The sequence below is a fragment of the Oncorhynchus nerka genome, linkage group LG22 (assembly GCF_034236695.1).
Source record: "Oncorhynchus nerka isolate Pitt River linkage group LG22, Oner_Uvic_2.0, whole genome shotgun sequence".
In the NCBI taxonomy this organism is placed as follows: domain Eukaryota; kingdom Metazoa; phylum Chordata; class Actinopteri; order Salmoniformes; family Salmonidae; genus Oncorhynchus; species Oncorhynchus nerka.
Genome location: NC_088417.1, coordinates 679,528 through 702,593, shown reverse-complemented (window position 1 = coordinate 702,593; position 23,066 = coordinate 679,528). Strand labels below are relative to the sequence as shown.

The window sequence follows — 23,066 nt, the reverse complement described above, 5'->3', positions numbered from 1 at the left end:
CCCTCAGGCCACTACTGTACCCTCAGGTTACTACTGTACCCTCAGGCCACTACTGTACCCTCAGGTCACTACTGTACCCTCAGGCCACTACTGTACCCTCAGGCCACTACTGTACCCTCAGGCCACTACTGTACCCTCAGGCCACTACTGTACCCTCAGGTTACTACTGTACCCTCAGGCCACTACTGTACCCTCAGGTCACTACTGTACCCTCAGGCCACTACTGTACCCTCAGGCCACTACTGTACCCTCAGGTCACTACTGTACCCTCAGGCCACTACTGTACCCTCAGGTCACTACTGTACCCTCAGGCCACTACTGTACCCTCAGGCCACTACTGTACCCTCAGGCCACTACTGTACCCTCAGGCCACTACTGTACTACCACATATCGACAACAAAAAAATCTATGTGTACGTGTGTGTGTATAGTGTGTATAGTGCGTATGTTATCGTGTGTGTGTATAGTGCGTATGTTATCGTGTGTGTGTATAGTGCGTATGTTATCGTGTGTGTGTGTAGTGCGTATGTTATCGTGTGTGTGTATAGTGCGTATGTTATCGTGTGTGTGTAGTGCGTATGTTATCGTGTGTGTGTGTAGTGCGTATGTTATCGTGTGTGTGTATAGTGCGTATGTTATCGTGTGTGTGTAGTGCGTATGTTATCGTGTGTGTGTGTAGTGCGTATGTTATCGTGTGTGTATAGTGCGTATGTTATCGTGTGTGTGGATGTGTCTGTGCCTTTGTTTGTGTTACATCACAATCCCTGCGGATCCATAAGGTATATATATTTTTTAATCGGATTCAGTTACTTGATGTGGAATAGAGTTCCATGTAGTCATGGCTCTATGTAGTACTGTGTGCCTCCCATTGTCTGTTCTGGACATGGGGACTGTGAAGAGACCTCTGGTGGCATGGGGTATGCATGGGTGTCTGAGCTGTGTGCCAGTAGCTCGGTGCGTTCAGCATGTCTCACAAATACAAGTAGTGATGAAGTCAATCTCTCCTCCACTTTGAGCCAGGAGAGATTGACATGCGTAATATGAATGTTAGCTCTGTGTACATCCAAGGACCCGCCATGCTGCCCTGTTCTGAGACAATTGCAATTTTCCCATGTCCCTCTGTCACCTCACCACATGACTAAACAGTAATCCAGGTGTGACAACTAGGGCCTGTAGGACCTGCCTTGTTGATAGTGCTGCTAAGAAGGCAGAGCCGTGCTTTTATAGACATGCTGCTCCCCAACCTAGCTACTGTAGTATCAATATGTTTTGACCGTGGCAGTTTACAATCCAGGGTTACTCCAAGCAATTTAGTCTCCTAAACCTGCTCAATTTCCACATTATTCATTACAATATTTAGTAGGGGTTAATGGTATAATGAATCATATGTCCCAAATACAATGCTTTTAGTTGTTTTAATATTTAGGACTAACTTATTCCTTGCCACCCATTCGGAAACTAACTGCAGTTCTTTGTTAAGTGTTGAAGTCATTTCAGTCTCTAGTAACTGACGTGTATAGTGTTGAGTCCTCTGCACACATCGACACACTGGCCTTACTCAAAGCCAGTGGCATGTTGTTAGTAAAGATTGAAGAAAGTAAGGGGCCTAAACAGCTTCCCTGGGGAATTCCTGATCCTACTTGGATTATTTTTGAGAGGCTTCCATTAAAGAACCCTCTGTGTTCTGTTAGACAGGTAACTCTTTATCCACAATATAGCAGGGCGTGTAAAGCCATAAAACATACATTTTTCCAGCAGTAGACTATGATCCATAATGTCAGAAGCCACAATGAAGTCTAACAAAACTGCCCCTACAATCTTTTTATCATCAATTTCTCTCAGCCAATCATCAGTCATTTGTGTAAGTGCTGTGATTGTTGAATGTCCTTCCCTATAAGCGTGCTGAAAGTCTGTCAATTTGTTTACAGTAAAATATCATTGTACCTGGTCAAACAATTTTTTCCAAAAGTTTACTTAGGGTTGGTAACAAGCAGATTGGTCGGCTATTTGAGCCAGTAAAGGGGGCTTTACTATTCTTAGGAAGGGGAATGACTTTAGCTTCCCTCCAGGCCTGAGGGGGCACACTTTCTAGTAGGTTTCGATTGAGGATATAGCAAATAGGAGATGCAATATCGTCCTCTATTATCCTTAGTGATTTTCCATCCAAGTTGTCAGACCCCGGTGTCTTGTCATTGTTGATAGACAACATTAATTTGTTCACCTCTTCCACACGTACTTTATGAAACAATCATTAAAGTAGTTGTCAATATCGTCTGATGGAGCTGAGTTTACATGTTTGTGCTCCAACAGCTTTTTACTATCATTCTTTATATCATTTATTTTTGTTTCATAGTATAGTTTATTTTTATATATTTACATTGCTGGTTAGCTAGCCAGCTAAAGATAATTAAGTGAGCATGTGACGAGGACAGGGCTGCTTGCTTAGTGAAGTTTACTTTTGATTATTTACTTTTTAAAATACGCTGTCATTGGCTGTGGCAAGCTACTCACCGTCAAACCACCATGCCCACTCACTCGCCGTGATTCACTCGTCGTTATTTACAGGCTGAATGATGTTCAATGAGCAGCTTGTAGAGCGCCCTCTATCTGTGGAATAAATACTGACACAAATATTTTTTTGTAACCCCTGTGTTAACCAGCTGTTTCACTGGGCCCTCTACTCTATTGTAACCCCTGTGTTATTAGCTGTTTCACTGGGCCCTCTACTCTATTGTAACCCCTGTGTTATTAAGCTGTTTCACTGGGCCCTCTACTCTATTGTAACCCCTGTGTTATCCAGCTGTTTCACTGGGCCCTCTACTCTATTGTAACCCCTGTGTTAACCAGCTGTTTCACTGGGCCCTCTACTCTATTGTAACCCCTGTGTTATTAAGCTGTTTCACTGGGCCCTCTACTCTATTGTAACCCCTGTGTTATCCAGCTGTTTCACTGGGCCCTCTACTCTATTGTAACCCTGTGTTATCCAGGTGTTTCACTGGGCCCTCTACTCTATTGTAACCCCTGTGTTATCCAGCTGTTTCACTGGGCCCTCTACTCTATTGTAACCCCTGTGTTAACCAGCTGTTTCACTGGGCTCTCTACTCTATTGTAACCCCTGTGTTATTAAGCTGTTTCACTGGGCCCTCTACTCTATTGTAACCCCTGTGTTATCCAGCTGTTTCACTGGGCCCTCTACTCTATTGTAACCCCTGTGTTATTAAGCTGTTTCACTGGGCCCTCTACTCTATTGTAACCCCTGTGTTATCCAGCTGTTTCACTGGGCCCTCTACTCTATTGTAACCCCTGTGTTATCCAGCTGTTTCACTGGGCCCTCTACTCTATTGTAACCCCTGTGTTATCCAGCTGTTTCACTGGGCCCTCTACTCTATTGTAACCCTGTGTTATCCAGCTGTTTCACTGGGCCCTCTACTCTATTGTAACCCCTGTGTTATCCAGCTGTTTCACTGGGCCCTCTACTCTATTGTAACCCCTGTGTTATCCAGCTGTTTCACTGGGCCCTCTACTCTATTGTAACCCCTGTGTTATCCAGCTGTTTCACTGGGCCCTCTACTCTATTGTAACCCCTGTGTTATCCAGCTGTTTCACTGGGCCCTCTACTCTATTGTAACCCCTGTGTTATCCAGCTGTTTCACTGGGCCCTCTACTCTATTGTAACCCCTGTGTTATCCAGCTGTTTCACTGGGCCCTCTACTCTATTGTAACCCCTGTGTTATCCAGCTGTTTCACTGGGCCCTCTACTCTATTGTAACCCCTGTGTTATCCAGCTGTTTCACTGGGCCCTCTACTCTATTGTAACCCCTGTGTTATCCAGCTGTTTCACTGGGCCCTCTACTCTATTGTAACCCCTGTGTTATCCAGCTGTTTCCCTGGGCCCTCTACTCTATTGTAACCCCTGTGTTATCCAGCTGTTTCACTGGGCCCTCTAGTGTAACCCCTGTGTTAACCAGCTGTTTCACTGGGCCCTCTACTCTATTGTAACCCCTGTGTTATCCAGCTGTTTCACTGGGCCCTCTACTCTATTGTAACCCCTGTGTTATCCAGGTGTTTCACTGGGCCCTCTATTGTAACCCCTGTGTTATCCAGCTGTTTCACTGGGCCCTCTACTCTATTGTAACCCCTGTGTTATCCAGCTGTTTCACTGGGCCCTCTACTCTATTGTAACCCCTGTGTTATCCAGCTGTTTCACTGGGCCCTCTATTGTAACCCCTGTGTTATCCAGCTGTTTCACTGGGCCCTCTACTCTATTGTAACCCCTGTGTTATCCAGCTGTTTCACTGGGCCCTCTACTCTATTGTAACCCCTGTGTTATCCAGCTGTTTCACTGGGCCCTCTACTCTATTGTAACCCCTGTGTTATCCAGGTGTTTCACTGGGCCCTCTACTCTATTGTAACCCCTGTGTTATCCAGCTGTTTCACTGGGCCCTCTACTCTATTGTAACCCCTGTGTTATCCAGCTGTTTCACTGGGCCCTCTACTCTATTGTAACCCCTGTGTTATCCAGCTGTTTCACTGGGCCCTCTACTCTATTGTAACCCCTGTGTTATCCAGCTGTTTCACTGGGCCCTCTACTCTATTGTAACCCCTGTGTTATCCAGCTGTTTCACTGGGCCCTCTACTCTATTGTAACCCCTGTGTTAACCAGCTGTTTCACTGGGCCCTCTACTCTATTGTAACCCCTGTGTTATTCAGCTGTTTCACTGGGCCCTCTACTCTATTGTAACCCCTGTGTTATCCAGCTGTTTCACTGGGCCCTCTACTCTATTGTAACCCTGTGTTATCCAGCTGTTTCACTGGGCCCTCTACTCTATTGTAACCCCTGTGTTATCCAGCTGTTTCACTGGGCCCTCTAGTGTAACCCCTGTGTTAACCAGTGTTTCACTGGGCCCTCTACTCTATTGTAACCCCTGTGTTTCACTGGGGCCCCTACTCTATTGTAACCCCAGTGTTTCACTGGGCCCTCTACTCTATTGTAACCCCTGTGTTTCACTGGGCCCTCTACTCTATTGTAACCCCTGTGTTTCCAGCTGTTTCACTGGGCCCTCTACTCTATTGTAACCCCTGTGTTTCACTGGGCCCTCTACTCTATTGTAACCCCTGTGTTATCCAGCTGTTTCACTGGGCCCTCTACTCTATTGTAACCCCTGTGTTATCCAGCTGTTTCACTGGGCCCTCTACTCTATTGTAACCCCTGTGTTATCCAGCTGTTTCACTGGGCCCTCTATTGTAACCCCTGTGTTATCCAGCTGTTTCACTGGGCCCTCTACTCTATTGTAACCCCTGTGTTATCCAGCTGTTTCACTGGGCCCTCTACTCTATTGTAACCCCTGTGTTATCCAGCTGTTTCACTGGGCCCTCTACTCTATTGTAACCCCTGTGTCTATCCAGCTGTTTTCACTGGGCCCTCTACTCTATTGTAACCCCTGTGTTATCCAGCTGTTTCACTGGGCCCTCTACTCTATTGTAACCCCTGTGTTATCCAGCTGTTTCACTGGGCCCTCTACTCTATTGTAACCCCTGTGTTATCCAGCTGTTTCACTGGGCCCTCTACTCTATTGTAACCCCTGTGTTATCCAGCTGTTTCACTGGGCCCTCTACTCTATTGTAACCCCTGTGTTTCACTGGGCCCTCTACTCTATTGTAACCCCTGTGTTTCACTGGGCCCTCTACTCTATTGTAACCCCTGTGTTTCACTGGGCCCTCTACTCTATTGTAACCCCTGTGTTTCACTGGGCCCTCTACTCTATTGTAACCCCTGTGTTTCACTGGGCCCCCTACTCTATTGTAACCCCTGTGTTATCCAGCTGTTTCACTGGGCCCTCTACTCTATTGTAACCCCTGTGTTATCCAGCTGTTTCACTGGGCCCTCTACTCTATTGTAACCCCTGTGTTATCCAGCTGTTTCACTGGGCCCTCTACTCTATTGTAACCCCTGTGTTATCCAGCTGTTTCACTGGGCCCTCTACTCTATTGTAACCCCTGTGTTTCACTGGGCCCTCTACTCTATTGTAACCCCTGTGTTATCCAGCTGTTTCACTGGGCCCTCTACTCTATTGTAACCCTGTGTTTCACTGTGTTATTCAGCTGGCCCTCTACTCTATTGTAACCCCTGTGTTTCCAGCTGTTTCACTGGCCCTCTACTCTATTGTAACCCCTGTGTTATTCAGCTGTTTCACTGGGCCCTCTACTCTATTGTAACCCCTGTGTTTCACTGGGCCCTCTACTCTATTGTAACCCCTGTGTTATCCAGCTGTTTCACTGGGCCCTCTACTCTATTGTAACCCCTGTGTTATCCAGCTGTTTCACTGGGCCCTCAGTTATCCAGCTGTTTCACTGGGCCCTCTGCTCTATTGTAACCCCTGTGTTATCCAGCTGTTTCACTGGGCCCTCTACTCTATTGTAACCCCTGTGTTATCCAGCTGTTTCACTGGGCCCTCTGCTCTATTGTAACCCCTGTGTTATCCAGGTGTTTCACTGGGCCCTCTAGGAATTGTAACCCATCCAGCTGTTTCACTGGGCCCTCTACTGTTTGTAACCCTGGTTATCCAGCTGTTTCACTGGGCCAACTCTGTGTTAATTGTAACCCCTGTGTTATCCAGCTGTTTCACTGGGCCCTCTACTCTATTGTAACCCCTGTGTTATCCAGCTGTTTCACTGGCCCAGGACCTCAGGAACCAGTTTGATTCAGAGGGCCCTCTACTCTATTGTAACCCCTGTGTTTCATGGGCCCTCACTCTATTGTAACCCCTGTGTTTCACTGGGCCCACATCATACCATATTGTAACCCCTGTGTTATAATGTTTCACTGGGCCCTCATACCACACCATAACCATAATGTTTCACTGGGCCCTCTACCCATGTAACCACCATGTTTCACTGGGCCCTCTACTCTATTGTAACCCCTGTGTTATCCAGCTGTTTCACTGGGCCCTCTGCTATAATGTAACCCCTGTGTTATCCAGCTGTTTCACTGGGCCATAACCTATTGTAACCCCAGTGTTATCCAGCTGTTTCACTGGGCCCTCTGCTCTATTGTAACCCCTGTGTTATCCAGGTGTTTCACTGGGCCCAGAGGAATGCTGAACACATCGTTCCCCTGTACTGTTTCGACCCTGGTCATTACCTGGGGACAGCCAACTACAACCTGCCCCGTACCGGCCCCTTCCGCCTGCGCTTCCTACTGGACAGCATCCAGGACCTCAGGACCAGTTTGATACAGAGAGGCAGGTGAAGGAGCTGAGCTGAGCCACAACCATACCACACCATAACCATAATATCCATACTGTACCACACCATAACATAATGTACCATACCCACATACCACACCATAACCATAATGTACCCATAACCATACTGTACCACCCTATAACCATTATGTACCACACCATAACCATAATGTGCCATAACCATAATGTACCACAATCACTATAATGTACCATAACCATGTACCACACCATAACCATAATGTGCAATGACCGCATACCACACCATAACCATAATGTACCACCCTATAACCATTATGTACCACACCATAACCATAATGTGCCATAACCATAATGTACCACGCCATAATGTACCACACCATACAATAAATCTGTCGTTCTGCCACTGAATAAGGCAGTTAACCCACTGTTCCTAGGCCTTCATTGAAAATAAGAATTTGTTATTAACTGACATGCCTATTTTTAAATAGGCAAGGTTAGATTAAATAAATAATTACAACACCATACCCAAACCGTACTGTACCACACCATAACCATAATGTACTATACCATAATGTACCATACCATAACCATAATGTACCATACAACACTATAACCATACGTACCATAATGTACAACTGCCGCTATTTAAGCAATTTCCACCTACAGTGTCATTCTGAACGTTGCATAATCGAGGAAACTGCACAAACCCGAGTCCCACCAATGAGTCAGTACCACATCAATTGAGTTGATTATTTATTTACTAGCAAGCTAAAAGGATAATATAAGATACACAGTCTAGGCTATTGATTAGAACTTAGTACAATGAAACAGGTCCCTAGTGGACGTGTCGTATTGTGTTGGTCCACTAGGGACCTGTTTCATTGTACTAAGTTCTAATCAATAGCCTAGACTGTGTATGGCACAACATGGGGATTTAAGGGAGAGAGAAAAATATACATTTGGATACACAGTCTATTAAGATTGTGTTAAGAAGCAGTGCGGCTTGGTTGGGTATCGGAGGACGCGTGACTTTCAACCTTCGTCTCTCCCGAGCCCGTACGGGAGTTGTAGCGATGAGACAAGATAGTAGCTACTAAAACAATTTGATACCACGAAATTGGGGAGAAAAAGTGGTAAAAAAATATTTAAAAAATAAAATACAAGCATCGCTTGTTTTAGTAGCTACTATCTTGTCTCATCGCTACAACTCCCGTACGGGCTCGGGAGAGACGAAGGTTGAAAGTCACGCGTCCTCCGATACCCAACCAAGCCGCACTGCTTCTTAACACAGCGAGCATCCAACCCAGAAGCCAGCCGCAACTATTTGACGGAAGAAACACCGTGCACCTGGCAACCTTGGTTAGCGCGCACTGTGCCCGGCCCGCCACAGGAGTTGCTGGTGCGCGATGAGACAAGGATATCTCTAGCGGCCAAGCTCTCCCTAACCCGGACGACGCTAGGCCAATTGTGCGTCGCCCCACGGACCTCCCGGTCGCGGCCGGTTATGACAGAGCCTGGGCGCGAACCCAGGGTCTCTGGTGGCACAGCTGGCGCTGCAGTACAGCGCCCTTAACCACTGCGCCACCCGGGAGGCCAGCGATGCTTGTTTTAACCCTAATCTTGCCCCGAACTGCTGCTCTTATTGGTCAGAATATAATGATGTAATTACGTGTCGAAGGTCTCCGATGGGGGTCTCTGCGTGGACCATTTCGGCTTCTCAGATTATGCACTTCTCTGGTTACAGGGTGTAACTTTCTGGTTGTCCTCACGATGTCAGTGTCCTTTGTCTTAGTGGTCTGTTTCCTCGCCCTTGTTCTGAAAAGGGACTTCTGAGGACAGCCAGCCCTGTCGCTCAGGGCTCACAGAGTAGGAATGAAAGCAGTGTAGACACACAATTCGATGGAGAGTGGTGACTGGGTGGTCCCGTTTGAATTCACCCTCATAGACTCAGCTACTCATCCATAGCATGGCTAGAAGGTTCCTTTGTCTTCAACCTTGTGTTGCGTTTTGGGTTTGTTGACTACTCAGACCTTGGCTGCAGTTCGGTTCACTTAGTCTATGTAAATTCTTAACTCGCATGTTTTATACCCTCGGGTCAGAAGTAGAGGTCGACCGATTATGATTTTTCAACGCCGATACCGATTATTGGAGGACCAAAAAAATCTACTACCGATTAATCGGCCTATTTAATAAAAATTAAAATAAAATATATAAAAATGTATTTGTAATAATGACAATTACAACAATACTGAATTAACACTTATTTTAACTTAATATAATACATCAATAAAACCAATTTTGTTTCAAATAAATAATGAAACATTATTTTGGTTTAAATAATGCAAAAACAAAATGTTGGAGAAGTAAAAGTGCAATATGTGCCATGTAAGAAAGCTAACGTTTCAGTTCCTTGCTCAGAACATGAGAACATATGAGTTGTTTGTTCCTTTTAACATGAGACTTCAATATTCCAAGGTAAGAGGTTTTAGGTTGTAGTTAATATAGTATTTATAGGACTATTTTCTCTATACCATTTGTATTTCATATACCTTTGACTATTGGATGTTCTTATAGGCACTATAGTATTGCCAGTGTAACAGTATAGCTTCCGTCCCCTCCTCGCCGCTACCTGGGCTCGAACCAGGAACAAATCGACAACAGCTACACTCGAAGCATCATTACCCATCCACAAAAGCCACGGCCCTTGCAGCGCAAGGGGAATAACTACTCCAAATCTAAAAGCGAGTGACGTTTGAAACAGTATTAGCGCACACCCAGCTAACTAGCTAGCCATTTCACATTGGTTACACCAACCATTAGGCTGATAGGCTTGAAGTCATGAAGAGCTGCTGGCAAAATGCACGAAAGTGCTGTTTGAATGAATGATTATAGGCCTGCTGCTGCTCTATCAAATCAGACTTAATTATAACATAATAACACACAGAAATACGAGCCTTTGGTCATTAATATGATCGAATCCGGAAACTATCATTTTGAAAACAAAACGTTTATTATTTCAGTGAAATACGGAACCGTTCGGTATTTTATCTAACGGGTGGCATCCCTGAGTCTAAATATTCTTGTTGCATTACACAACCTTCAATGTATGTCATAATTACTAATTCTGGCAAATTAGTTCGCAATGAGCCAGGCAGCCCAAACTGTTGCATATACCCTGACTCTGCGTGCAATGAACGCAAGAGAAATTACACAATTTCACCTGGTTAATATTGCCTGCTAAACTGGATTAGTAGTTGATTGATATGATTGATTGTTTTTTATAAGATAAGTTTAATGCTATCTAGCAATTTATCTTGGCTTCTACTGCATTTGCGTAACAGGCAGGCTACTCGTGGAGTGCAATGGTTAGAGCTTTGGACTAGTTAACTGTGCGGTTGCAAGATTGAAACCCCTGAGCTGACAAGGTGAAAATCTGTCGTTCTGCCCCTGAACAAGGCAGTTAACCCACAGTTCCTAGGCAGTCATTGAAAATAAGAATGTGTTAAAATAATTTGTTCTTAACTGACTTGCCTCGTTAAATAAAGGTGTAAAAAAAAATGGGGGGGTCAAAATCGGCGTCCAAAAACACCGATTTTCCGATTGTTATGAAAACTTGAAATCGGTCCTAATTAATCGGCCATTCCGATTAATCGGCCGACCTCTAATCATATGTATATACTGTACTCTATACCAGACATGTCTTCCTTCTAGCTCCTCTGAAAGGAACACCCATGTTCTGGAAAAGTCCCAAGAGGTGTAACCATAGCAACAGTACATATTAGGCCATAACACTGTTGGAGGAATAACCAGTCTTGTCCACACCCCAGACAAGTGCATGTCTAATGGTGTCTAATGACCCAGAGCACATATAGAGTACTAGCTCTTGCCTAGTTAAATAAAAGGTATAAAAATAAATATTTAAAAAAGATAATCGGAAATCGGCGCCCAAAAATTGTTATGAAAACTTGAAATCGGCCCTAATTAATCGATTAGGGCAATTCTCTGGGCGTACCAAGGTACGAGGCAAGGTCTGAATTTGATCCAATTTAGACAACTAACTTCACATTTCATCTTTACAAAAACATTCTCTTTCATCTGGACATTTTCCACAACGTACAATGTACACCTCTCAAAAAAATAAAGGGAACACTTAAACAACACAATGTAACTCCAAGTCAATCACACTTCTGTGAAATCAAACTGTCCACTTAGGAAGCAACACTGATTGACAATAAATTTCACATGCTGTTGTGCAAATGGAATAGTCAACAGGTGGAAATTATAGGCAATTAGCAAGACACCCCCAATAAAGGAGTGGTTCTGCAGGTGGTGACTACAGACCACTTCTCAGTTCCTATGCTTCCTGGCTGATGTTTTGGTCACTTTTGAGACTGAGTCTACAACCCACACAAGCGGCTCAGGTAGTGCAGCTCATCCAGGATAGCACATCAATGCGAGCTGTGGCAAGAGGTTTTGCTGTGTCTGTCAGCGTAGTGTCCAGAGCATGGAGGCACTACCAGGAGACAGGCCAGTACATCAGGAGACGTAGTGGAGGCCGTAGGAGGGCAACAACCCAGCAGCAGGACCGCTACCTCCGCCTTTGTGCAAGGAGGAGCACTGCCAGAGCCCTGCAAAATGACCTCCAGCATGCCACAAATGTGCATGTGTCTGCTCAAACGGTCAGAAACAGACTCCATGAGGGTGGTATGAGGGCCCGACGTCCACAGGTGGGGATTGTGCTTACAGCAGGACGTTTGGCATTTGCCAGAGAACACCAAGATTGGCAAATTCGCCACTGGTGGGTCAGTCATGGTGTGGGGTGGCATTTCTTTGGGGGGCCGCACAGCCCTCCATGTGCTCGCCAGAGGTAGCCTGACTGCCATTAGGTACCGAGATGAGATCCTCAGACGCCTTGTGAGACCATATGCTGGTGCGGTTGGCCCTGGGTTCCTCCTAATGCAAGACAATGCTAGACCTCATGTGGCTGGAATGTGTCAGCAGTTCCTGCAAGAGGAAGGCATTGATGCTATGGACTGGTCTACCCGTTCCCCAGATCTGAATCCAATTGAGCACATCTGGGACATCATCTCTCGTTCCATCCACCAACACCACGTTGCACCACAGACTGTCCAGGAGTTGGCGGATGCTTTAGTCCAGGTCTGGGAGGAGATCCCTCAGGAGACCATCCGCCACCTCATCAGGAGCATGCCCAGGCGTTGTAGGGAGGTCATACAGGCACGTGGAGTCCACACACACTACTGAGCCTCATTTTGACTTGTTTTAAGGACATTTCATCAAAGTTGGATCAGCCTGTAGTGTGGTTTTCCACTTTAATTTTGAGTGTGACTCCAAATCCAGACCTCCATGGGTTGATAAATTTGATTTCCATTGATCATGTTTGTGTGATTTTGTTGTCAGCACATTCAACTATGTAAAGAAAAAAGTATTTAATAAGAATATTTCATTCAGATCTAGGATGTGTTATTTTAGTGTTCCCTTTATTTTATTTGAGCAGTGTATAAACATCAAGCATATATTAGGAAAACTCCTAAAGTTACAATGTTTTCGTTATAACGTCATCCTTTAACTTTTAATAACATAAAAAAAATTACATTAATTTTCATCTATCGTCATTACCACCATTGTTGCTGACAAAACCTATTGTCCCAAAGTCCATTAATTGCATGTTAATGTTCTGAGGCCGGTTCTCCATAGTGAGAGGACAAAGGAATTTTGTCTGCTGCCTTAGATTTACAATGGCCGTGAGGTGTCATAAAACCCTTCCATCTCCATACCTCTCCATCTCTTTCCCTCTAGTGGGTGTGAGATAGGATTGTGGTCTTTAGTAACCTGACCCAAGCAGGCCTGTCATGACGATATTGTACCACACCATAACCATAACCACACCATAACCATACGAGGAAGAGCTTGGTTTTGTTTGTTTGATAAGTGTGTTGTTTAAAAGTATATTGGAAAGTTCTTGGTAGCTACCTGGCTTCTTATGTTGGATCCCGTAATACAGTTGGCACCAGTTGGCACCAGTTGCTGAGACTGCTTGTATCTTTCCAGTGATCCTGCCGACCAAGTGACGGGTCTGAGGAGCTATTTCGCGTCGCAGCTTGCCTAGCTGCTAGCTAGCTGGACATCAAGCTAGCAAGGTGTCCTTGAACGCAGCCCGCGACACGGTTAGCCATTATGGCTGGGACCTTGGATTGTCCCGGGTTTGTGGCTGTCTAGATCCCTGCTGTTTGTTATTTTCAATTTTCCATGTGACCTGCCCTGTCTGGAACTGCGAGGAGTATAAGCCTAACATACGTTGCTAACTACCATGACAAAGACCAAAGCCGATGGGAGTACCGTTGAGGACAGTGCCAATGGTGTCTCTCTAATGGTGTCTCTCTAATGGAGTCTCTCTAATGGTGTCTCTCTAATGGTGTCTCTCTAATGGTGTCTCTCTAATGGTGTCTCTCTAATGGTGTCTCTCTAATGGTGTCTCTCTAATGGTGTCTCTCTAATGGTGTCTCTCTAATGGTGTCTCTCTAATGGTGTCTCTCTAATGGTGTCTCTCTAATGGAGTCTCTCTAATGGTGTCTCTCTAATGGTGTCTCTCTAATGGTGTCTCTCTAATGGTGTCTCTCTAATGGAGTCTCTCTAATGGTGTCTCTCTAATGGTGTCTCTCTAATGGTGTCTCTCTAATGGTGTCTCTCTAATGGAGTCTCTCTAATGGTGTCTCTCTAATGGTGTCTCTCTAATGGTGTCTCTCTAATGGTGTCTCTCTAATGGTGTCTCTCTAATGGAGTCTCTCTAATGGTGTCTCTCTAATGGTGTCTCTCTAATGGTGTCTCTCTAATGGTGTCTCTCTAATGGAGTCTCTCTAATGGTGTCTCTCTAATGGTGTCTCTCTAATGGTGTCTCTCTAATGGTGTCTCTCTAATGGTGTCTCTCTAATGGTGTCTCTCTAATGGTGTCTCTCTAATGGAGTCTCTCTAATGGTGTCTCTCTAATGGTGTCTCTCTAATGGTGTCTCTCTAATGGTGTCTCTCTAATGGTGTCTCTCTAATGGTGTCTCTCTAATGGTGTCTCTCTAATGGTGTCTCTCTAATGGTGTCTCTCTAATGGTGTCTCTCTAATGGTGTCTCTCTAATGGTGTCTCTCTAATGGAGTCTCTCTAATGGTGTCTCTCTAATGGTGTCTCTCTAATGGTGTCTCTCTAATGGTGTCTCTCTAATGGAGTCTCTCTAATGGTGTCTCTCTAATGGTGTCTCTCTAATGGTGTCTCTCTAATGGTGTCTCTCTAATGGTGTCTCTCTAATGGTGTCTCTCTAATGGTGTCTCTCTAATGGTGTCTCTCTAATGGTGTCTCTCTAATGGTGTCTCTCTAATGGTGTCTCTCTAATGGTGTCTCTCTAATGGTGTCTCTCTAATGGTGTCTCTCTATCACACGTGAAGGATCTTTTTAAACAAACAAAAAGACACCTATAAGTTGAAAGTGTTTTGTCCAAATACTGGTGGAACAACCAGAGGGGTCCAGGACCTGAAGAACAGCAGTTCTCCCAGAGTCAGCTCGACGAGTTGAAACAGGAGAACAGCAGTTCTCCCAGAGTCAGCTCGACGAGTTGAAACAGGAGAACAGCAGTTCTCCCAGAGTCAGCTCGACGAGTTGAAACAGGAGAACAGCAGTTCTCCCAGAGTCAGCTCGACGAGTTGAAACAGGAGAACAGCAGTTCTCCCAGAGTCAGCTCGACGAGTTGAAACAGGAGAACAGCAGTTCTCCCAGAGTCAGCTCGACGAGTTGAAACAGGAGAACAGCAGTTCTCCCAGAGTCAGCTCGACGAGTTGAAACAGGAGAACAGCAGTTCTCCCAGAGTCAGCTCGACGAGTTGAAACAGGAGAACAGCAGTTCTCCCAGAGTCAGCTCGACGAGTTGAAACAGGAGAACAGCAGTTCTCCCAGAGTCAGCTCGACGAGTTGAAACAGGAGAACAGCAGTTCTCCTAGAGTCTGCTCGACGTGTTCTCCCAGAGTCAGCTCGACGAGTTGAAACAGGAGAACAGCAGTTCTCCCAGAGTCAGCTCGACGAGTTGAAACAGGAGAACAGCAGTTCTCCCAGAGTCAGCTCGAAACAGGAGAACAGCAGTTCTCCCAGAGTCAGCTCGACGAGTTGAAACAGGAGAACAGCAGTTCTCCCAGAGTCAGCTCGACGAGTTGAAACAGGAGAACAGCAGTTCTCCCAGAGTCAGCTCGATGAGTTGAAACAGGAGAACAGCAGTTCTCCCAGAGTCAGCTCGACGAGTTGAAACAGGAGAACAGCAGTTCTCCCAGAGTCAGCTCGACGAGTTGAAACAGGAGAACAGCAGTTCTCCTAGAGTCTGCTCGACGAGTTGAAACAGGAGAACAGCAGTTCTCCCAGAGTCAGCTCGACGAGTTGAAACAGGAGAACAGCAGTTCTCCTAGAGTCTGCTCGACGAGTTGAAACAGGAGAACAGCAGTTCTCCCAGAGTCAGCTCGACGAGTTGAAACAGGAGAACAGCAGTTCTCCCAGAGTCAGCTCGACGAGTTGAAACAGGAGAACAGCAGTTCTCCCAGAGTCAGCTCGACGAGTTGAAACAGGAGAACAGCAGTTCTCCCAGAGTCAGCTCGACGAGTTGAAACAGGAGAACAGCAGTTCTCCCAGAGTCAGCTCGACGAGTTGAAACAGGAGAACAGCAGTTCTCCTAGAGTCTGCTCGACGAGTTGAAACAGGAGAACAGCAGTTCTCCTAGAGTCTGCTCGACGAGTTGAAACAGGAGAACAGCAGTTCTCCTAGAGTCTGCTCGACGAGTTGAAACAGGAGAACAGCAGTTCTCCCAGAGTCAGCTCGACGAGTTGAAACAGGAGAACAGCAGTTCTCCCAGAGTCAGCTCGACGAGTTGAAACAGGAGAACAGCAGTTCTCCCAGAGTCAGCTCGACGAGTTGAAACAGGAGAACAGCAGTTCTCCCAGAGTCAGCTCGATGAGTTGAAACAGGAGAACAGGCAAGATGACAGCAATCTGGAAGTCATTGAGAGAGGACATCAGTTCTGTGTGTGAATCCATGATAACAATGACAGGTAGATCAGACTCGAGGGACAATCAAGGCAAAATGACATGGTTGTGGATGGAAATGCAGAATCTCCACATGAGACCTGCGTGGAGTCTGAGGACAAAGTGAGGGGAAATGATCTCTGAGAAATTGAAGATGGACCACAGGAAGATTGAGGTGAAGCGCACCCACAGGACTGGAAAACCCACCACCGGGCCCAGGTGACAGGCCCGGGCCGATGGTCGTCAAGTTCCTGAGGTTCAAGGACAAGGTAGCTGTTCTGGAAAGAGCCAAGAACTTGACTCCTTGTCCACCCTCCCTCCCAGAAGCCTGGAAGGGATGAGAGAGCCAAGCCTATGAGTTCATAGCCTCAACCCCGCAGTACACACACGACAACTGATTAATGGACTGCTGAATGTATATTGTTTTCTCTTGCTTTGTCTGCTCTTTTCCATGTTGTCTATCTCTGATCAGCTACTCAGGAAAGGGCTGAAAATAGCCCATATTAATATATGTGGCCTAAAAAATAAGGTTAATGAAATCTATAACTTGCTAACATCAGATAACATTCATATATTAGCCATCTCTGAGACCATACCATGACCTTAATGTACCACATCATAACCATAATGTCACACCCCAATAACCATAATGTACCATAACCATAATGTACCATAACCATAATGTGCCACACCATAACCATAATGTACCACATCATAACCATAATGTACCACACCATAACCATAATGTACCACACCATAACCATAATGTCACACCCCAATAACCATAATGTGCCACACCATAACCATAATGTACCACACCATAACCATAATGTACCATAACCGTAATGTGCCACACCATAACCATAATGTACCACAACTGTAATATACTACATCAAAACCGTAATGTGCCACATCATAATCACAATGTACCATAGCCATAATGGACCATTCATAACCTTTATGTACCACGTGTTAGTTATAATGTACCACACCATAGCCATGATGTACCATAACCTTTATATACCACACCTTAGTCATACTGTACATTTACCTCTATGTACCATATCATGCCCATAATGTGCCATACCATCTCCGTAATGTACCACATCATAACCAGAATGCGCCGTACCATAACCTTAATGTAATGTGGCCTGACTGTACCACACCATAACCTTTGTGTACCACACCATAACCTTTGTGTACCACACCATAACCATGATGTACCACACCATAACCATGATGTACCACACCATAACCATGATGTACCACACCATAACCATGATGTACCACACCATAACCATGATGTACCACATCATAACCATGATGTACCACACCATAACCATGATGTACCACACCATAACCATGATGTACCACATCATAACCATGATGTACCACACCATAACCATGATGTACCACACCATAACCATGATGTACCACATCATACCCATAATGTACCACATCATACCCATAATGTACCACAACCTTAATTTATCACACCATAACCGTAATGTTCCACACCATAACCATGATGGAACCACATCATAACCACAATGTACTGTACCATAACCTTAATGTACCATAATCATAATGTACCACACCATAACCATAATGTGCCACAACTTTGAGGTCAGTCAGTCATACTTTGCATGGCGGATGCTCCTAACCTATAGCAGGTAGTATAGCCCTCCTAACCTATAGCAGGTAGTATAGCCCTCCTAACCTATAGCAGGTAGTATAGCCCTCCTAACCTATAGCAGGTAGTATAGCCCTCCTAACCTATAGCAGGTAGTATAGCCCTCCTAACCTATAGCAGGTAGTATAGCCCTCTAACCTATAGCAGGTAGTATAGCCCTCCTAACCTATAGCAGGTAGTATAGCCCTCCTAACCTATAGCAGGTAGTATAGCCCTCCTAACCTATAGCAGGTAGTATAGCCCTCTAACCTATAGCAGGTAGTATAGCCCTCCTAACCTATAGCAGGTAGTATAGCCCTCTAACCTATAGCAGGTAGTATAGCCCTCCTAACCTATAGCAGGTAGTATAGCCCTCCTAACCTATAGCAGGTAGTATAGCCCTCCTAACCTATAGCAGGTAGTATAGCCCTCCTAACCTATAGCAGGTAGTATAGCCCTCCTAACCTATAGCAGGTAGTATAGCCCTCCTAACCTATAGCAGGTAGTATAGCCCTCCTAACCTATAGCAGGTAGTATAGCCCTCCTAACCTATAGCAGGTAGTATAGCCCTCCTAACCTATAGCAGGTAGTATAGCCCCTGTCTTAATCTCTCCAGCTCAGTATTATATATATATATATAGTGATAATAACAATGGCTGGTTCAGGACACACCTGGGCTTCTACAGGTTTTCTTGGAGTGGTCTGCCAGAGATACGGCTTGCCGATTCAGTGCCTTTTTATATCCCTGTTGAAGACACATTTTTTATAAAGATTATTTTAATGTATGGTTTCAAATGACCATTTATTTCAAACACTTTGTTACTTGTCTTGAAAGCGCTGTACTATACTATTGCCTTAGTTACTATTGTTTACATGAACAGAGCCGTCATCCCATCCTGTTTCTACGAGAGAGAGAGATGACTAATCCACTACCCAGGATGCAGCTTGCTCTCAGACAGTGTTAACTGGGGCTGCTGTGTGTTTTTTCTTCCAGCACCCTGGTGGTGAGACGGGGCAGGCCACAGGAGGTGGTTGGTGACCTCATTAAGCAGCTAGGTTCTGTTAGCGCTGTGGCCTTCCATGAAGAGGTTAGTAACTTAGTACACAACATATTAACTCTTTATTTATCACCCCTATAGCAACATCATATCTATCAATATATGTATCTTACTCACCACTATAGATATTGTATCTAATACGTTTATTTCAATTGACTGATTTCCTTATTTGAAAGGAAACTGTTGCGTTTATATTTTTGTTCATTGTATACAGTACCAATCACCAACACCTACTCATTCAAGGGTTTTTCTTTATTTTTACTATTTTCTACATTTTAGAATAATAGTGAAGACAGTCAAATAATATTACTAAAAAATATTCATATTCATGAAATCACAAGTGCAATATTGCAAAACACAGCTTAGCCTTTTGTTAATCCACCTGTCGTCTCAGATTTTGAAAATATGCTTTACAGCGAAAGCAATCCAAGCGTTTGTGTAAGTTTATCGATAGCCTAGCAAAACATTAAATACACTTAGTATCAGGTAGCTCGGTCACGAAAATCAGAAAGCAATCAAATTAATCGTTTACCTTTGATCTTCAGATGTTTTCACTCACGAGACTCCCAGTTAGACAACAAATGTTCCTTTTGTTCCATAAAATATCTATGTTTGTTTGTCGCGTTATGTTCAGAAATCCACAGGAAAGAGCTGTCACGACAACGCAGACGAAAATCCCAACTAATATCCATAATGTCCACAGAAACATGACAAATGTTTTTTATAATCAATCCTCAGGTTGTTTTTCAAATATATATTCGATAATATATCAACCGGGAGTGTAGGTTTTTCAATAGGACAGGGAGAAACAATGGCGGCTTTACTCTGTTGCGCAAAACTCACTCTGAGAGCCCCCGCCTATCCACTTACGCAATGTGATCTTTGTCGCTCATTTTTCAAAATAAAAGCCTGAAACTTGTCTCATCGCGCACCAGTGACTCCTGTGGCGGGCTGGGCGCAGTGCGTGCTAACCAAGGTTGCCAGGTGCACAGTGTTTCCTCCGACACATTAGTGCGGCTGGCTTCCGGGTTGGATGCGCGCTGTGTTAAGAAGCAGTGCGGTTTGGTTGGGTTGTGTATCGGAGGAAGCATGACTTTCAACCTTCGTCTCTCCCGAGAGCGTACGGGAGGTGTAGCGATGAGAAAAGATAGTAGCTACTACAACAATTGGATACCACGAAATTGGGGAGAAAAAGGGGTAAAATTACACACAAAAAAAGAAAGAAAAAAAAGAACATCCAATAGTCAAAGGTTAATGAAATACAAATGGTAGAGATGGAAATAGTCCTATAATTAGTCCTATAATAACTACAACCTAAAACTTCTTACCTGGGAATATTGAAGACTCATGTTAAAAGGAACCACCAGCTTTCATATGTTCTCATGTTCTGAGCAAGGAACTGAAACGTTAGCTTTCTTACAAGGCACATATTGCACTTTTACTTTCTTCTTCAACACTTTGTTTTTGCATTATTTCAACCAAATTGAACACGTTTCATTATTTACTTGAGGCTAAATTGATTTTATTGATGTATTATAATAAGTTAAAACAAGTGTTCATTCAGTATTGTTGTAATTGTTATTATTACAAATATATATATATTTTTAAATCGGCCGATTAATCGGGATCGGCTTTTTGGGCCTCCAATAATCGGTATCGGCGTTGAAAAACCATAATCGGTCGACCTCTACTTCTGAAGCATTTATTTGGACTGCAATCTGAGGTGCAGTTAATTGCTAATTTCTGAGGCTGGTAACTCTAATGCACTTATCCTCTGCAGCAGAGGTAAACCTGGGTCTTCCATTCCTGTGGTGGTCCTCATGAGAGACAGTTAACTCTAATGAACTTATCCTCTGCAGCAGAGGTAACTCTGGGTCTTCCTTTCCTGTGGCGGTCCTCATGAGAGCCAGTTAACTCTAATGAACTTATCCTCTGCAGCAGAGGTAACTCTGGGTCTTCCTTTCCTGTGGCGGTCCTCATGAGAGCCAGTTAACTCTAATGAACTTAGAACTTATCCTCTGCAGCAGAGGGAACTCTGGGTCTTCCTTTCCTGTGGCGGTCCTCATGAGAGCCAGTTAACTCTAATGAACTTATCCTCTGCAGCAGAGGTAACTCTGGGTCTTTTCCTGTGGTAGTCCTCATGAGAGCCAGTTAACTCTAATGAACTTATCCTCTGCAGCAGAGGGAACTCTGGGTCTTCCTTTCCTGTGGCGGTCCTCATGAGAGCCAGTTAACTCTAATGAACTTATCCTCTGCAGCAGAGGGAACTCTGGGTCTTCCTTTCCTGTGGCGGTCCTCATGAGAGACAGTTAACTCTAATGAACTTATCCTCTGCAGCAGAGGTAACTCTGGGTCTTCCTTTCCTGTGGTGGTCCTCATGAGAGACAGTTAACTCTAATGAACTTATCCTCTGCAGCAGAGGTAACTCTGGGTCTTTCATTCCTGTGGTTGTCCACATGAGAGCCAGTTAACTCTGGGACTTCCTTTCCTGTGGCGGTCCTCATGAGAGCCAGTTAACTCTAATGAACTGATCCTCTGCAGCAGAGGTAAACCTGGGTCTTCCTTTCCTGTGGTGGTCCTCATGACAGCCAGTTTTATCGTAGCACTTGATGGTTTTTGCAAATGCACTTGAAATGTTCCGTATTGACTGACCTTCATGTCTTAAAGTAATGATGGACTGTTGTTTCTCTTATTTGAGCTGTTTTTGCCATAATATGGACTTGGTCTTTTACCAAATAGGGCTATCTTCTGTATACCACTCCTACCTTGTCACAAGTCAACTGATGGGCTCAAACACACAACTGATGGGCTCAAACACACAACTGATGGGCTCAAACACACAACTGATTGGCTCAAACACACAACTGATGGGCTCAAACACACAACTGATGGGCTCAAACACACAACTGATGGGCTCAAACACACAACGCACAACTGATGGGCTCAAACGCACAACTGATGGGCTCAAACGCACAACTGATGGGCTCAAACGCACAACTGATTGGCTCAAACGCACAACTGATTGGCTCAAACGCACAACTGATTGGCTCAAACGCACAACTGATTGGCTCAAACGCACAACTGATTGGCTCAAACACACAACTGATTGGCTCAAACACACAACTGATTGGCTCAAACGCACAACTGATTGGCTCAAACGCACAACTGATTGGCTCAAACGCACAACTGATTGGCTCAAACGCACAACTGATTGGCTCAAACGCACAACTGATTGGCTCAAACACACAACTGATTGGCTCAAACACACAACTGATTGGCTCAAACACACAACTGATTGGCTCAAACACACAACTGATTGGCTCAAACACATTAAGAAGGAAAGAAATTCCACAAATCATCTTTAAGAAAGCACACCTGTTAATTGCAATGTATTCCAAGTAACTATCTCATGAAGCTGGATGAGAGAATGCCAAGAGTTTGCAAAGCTGTCATCAAGGCAAATGGTGGCTATTTGAAGAATCTCAAATATAAAATATATTTTGAATTGCTTGAATGAGTAGGTGTCCAATCCTTTATCTCGCATCTCTATCATTCTATATCTCTATAATTCTATATCATTCTATATCTATCATTCTCTATCAGCTTATATCTAGGTATATATCTATATATCTCTACGCCTTAGTAGTCCAGGTCTCTCCTTAAAATGGGTATTTTTTGTCTCGATGAGAAAAACCTGGTTAAATTAAATCAGAGAGTATAGACTTATACATGGGTTGATAGTTTACCAACAAATCTGACGGATGCGCAACTGTGGGGCAAACAGACAAGGTTGTCTTAAATTGTTGACAAGATGTGAACTAAATTTAGTCTCCAACACATTTGCAGAATGAGTACTTATTGTCTCTCATTCATCATTAAAGGTTGTTGGTTTGCTAGCTAGAGAATTTTAGCCATATTAGTATAGATCTTAGTCAAAACGCCTCAAAACAAGTCATGGTATGAAGAACAAGATGGAACTAGCTGAAACGAGTCACTTACGATTCCTCACATGACAGTTGCTTGTCATTGTTGCTAAGAGATCTGACCATTC

General features: G+C 44.4%; 1 protein-coding gene across 3 annotated transcripts in view; it reads left to right on the top strand.

Annotated features, from left to right (window-relative positions):
• The window catches only part of cry-dash (cryptochrome DASH), a 56,547-nt gene that overhangs the window by 3,744 nt on the left and 29,737 nt on the right, over positions 1–23,066 (top strand). For all 3 annotated transcript variants that reach the window (XM_065006859.1, XM_065006857.1, XM_065006858.1), the window contains exons 2-3: positions 7,072–7,244; positions 18,952–19,045. In XM_065006859.1, coding sequence (XP_064862931.1) covers positions 7,072–7,244; positions 18,952–19,045 — 267 coding nt within the window. The remainder of the gene's footprint in view (positions 1–7,071; positions 7,245–18,951; positions 19,046–23,066) is intronic.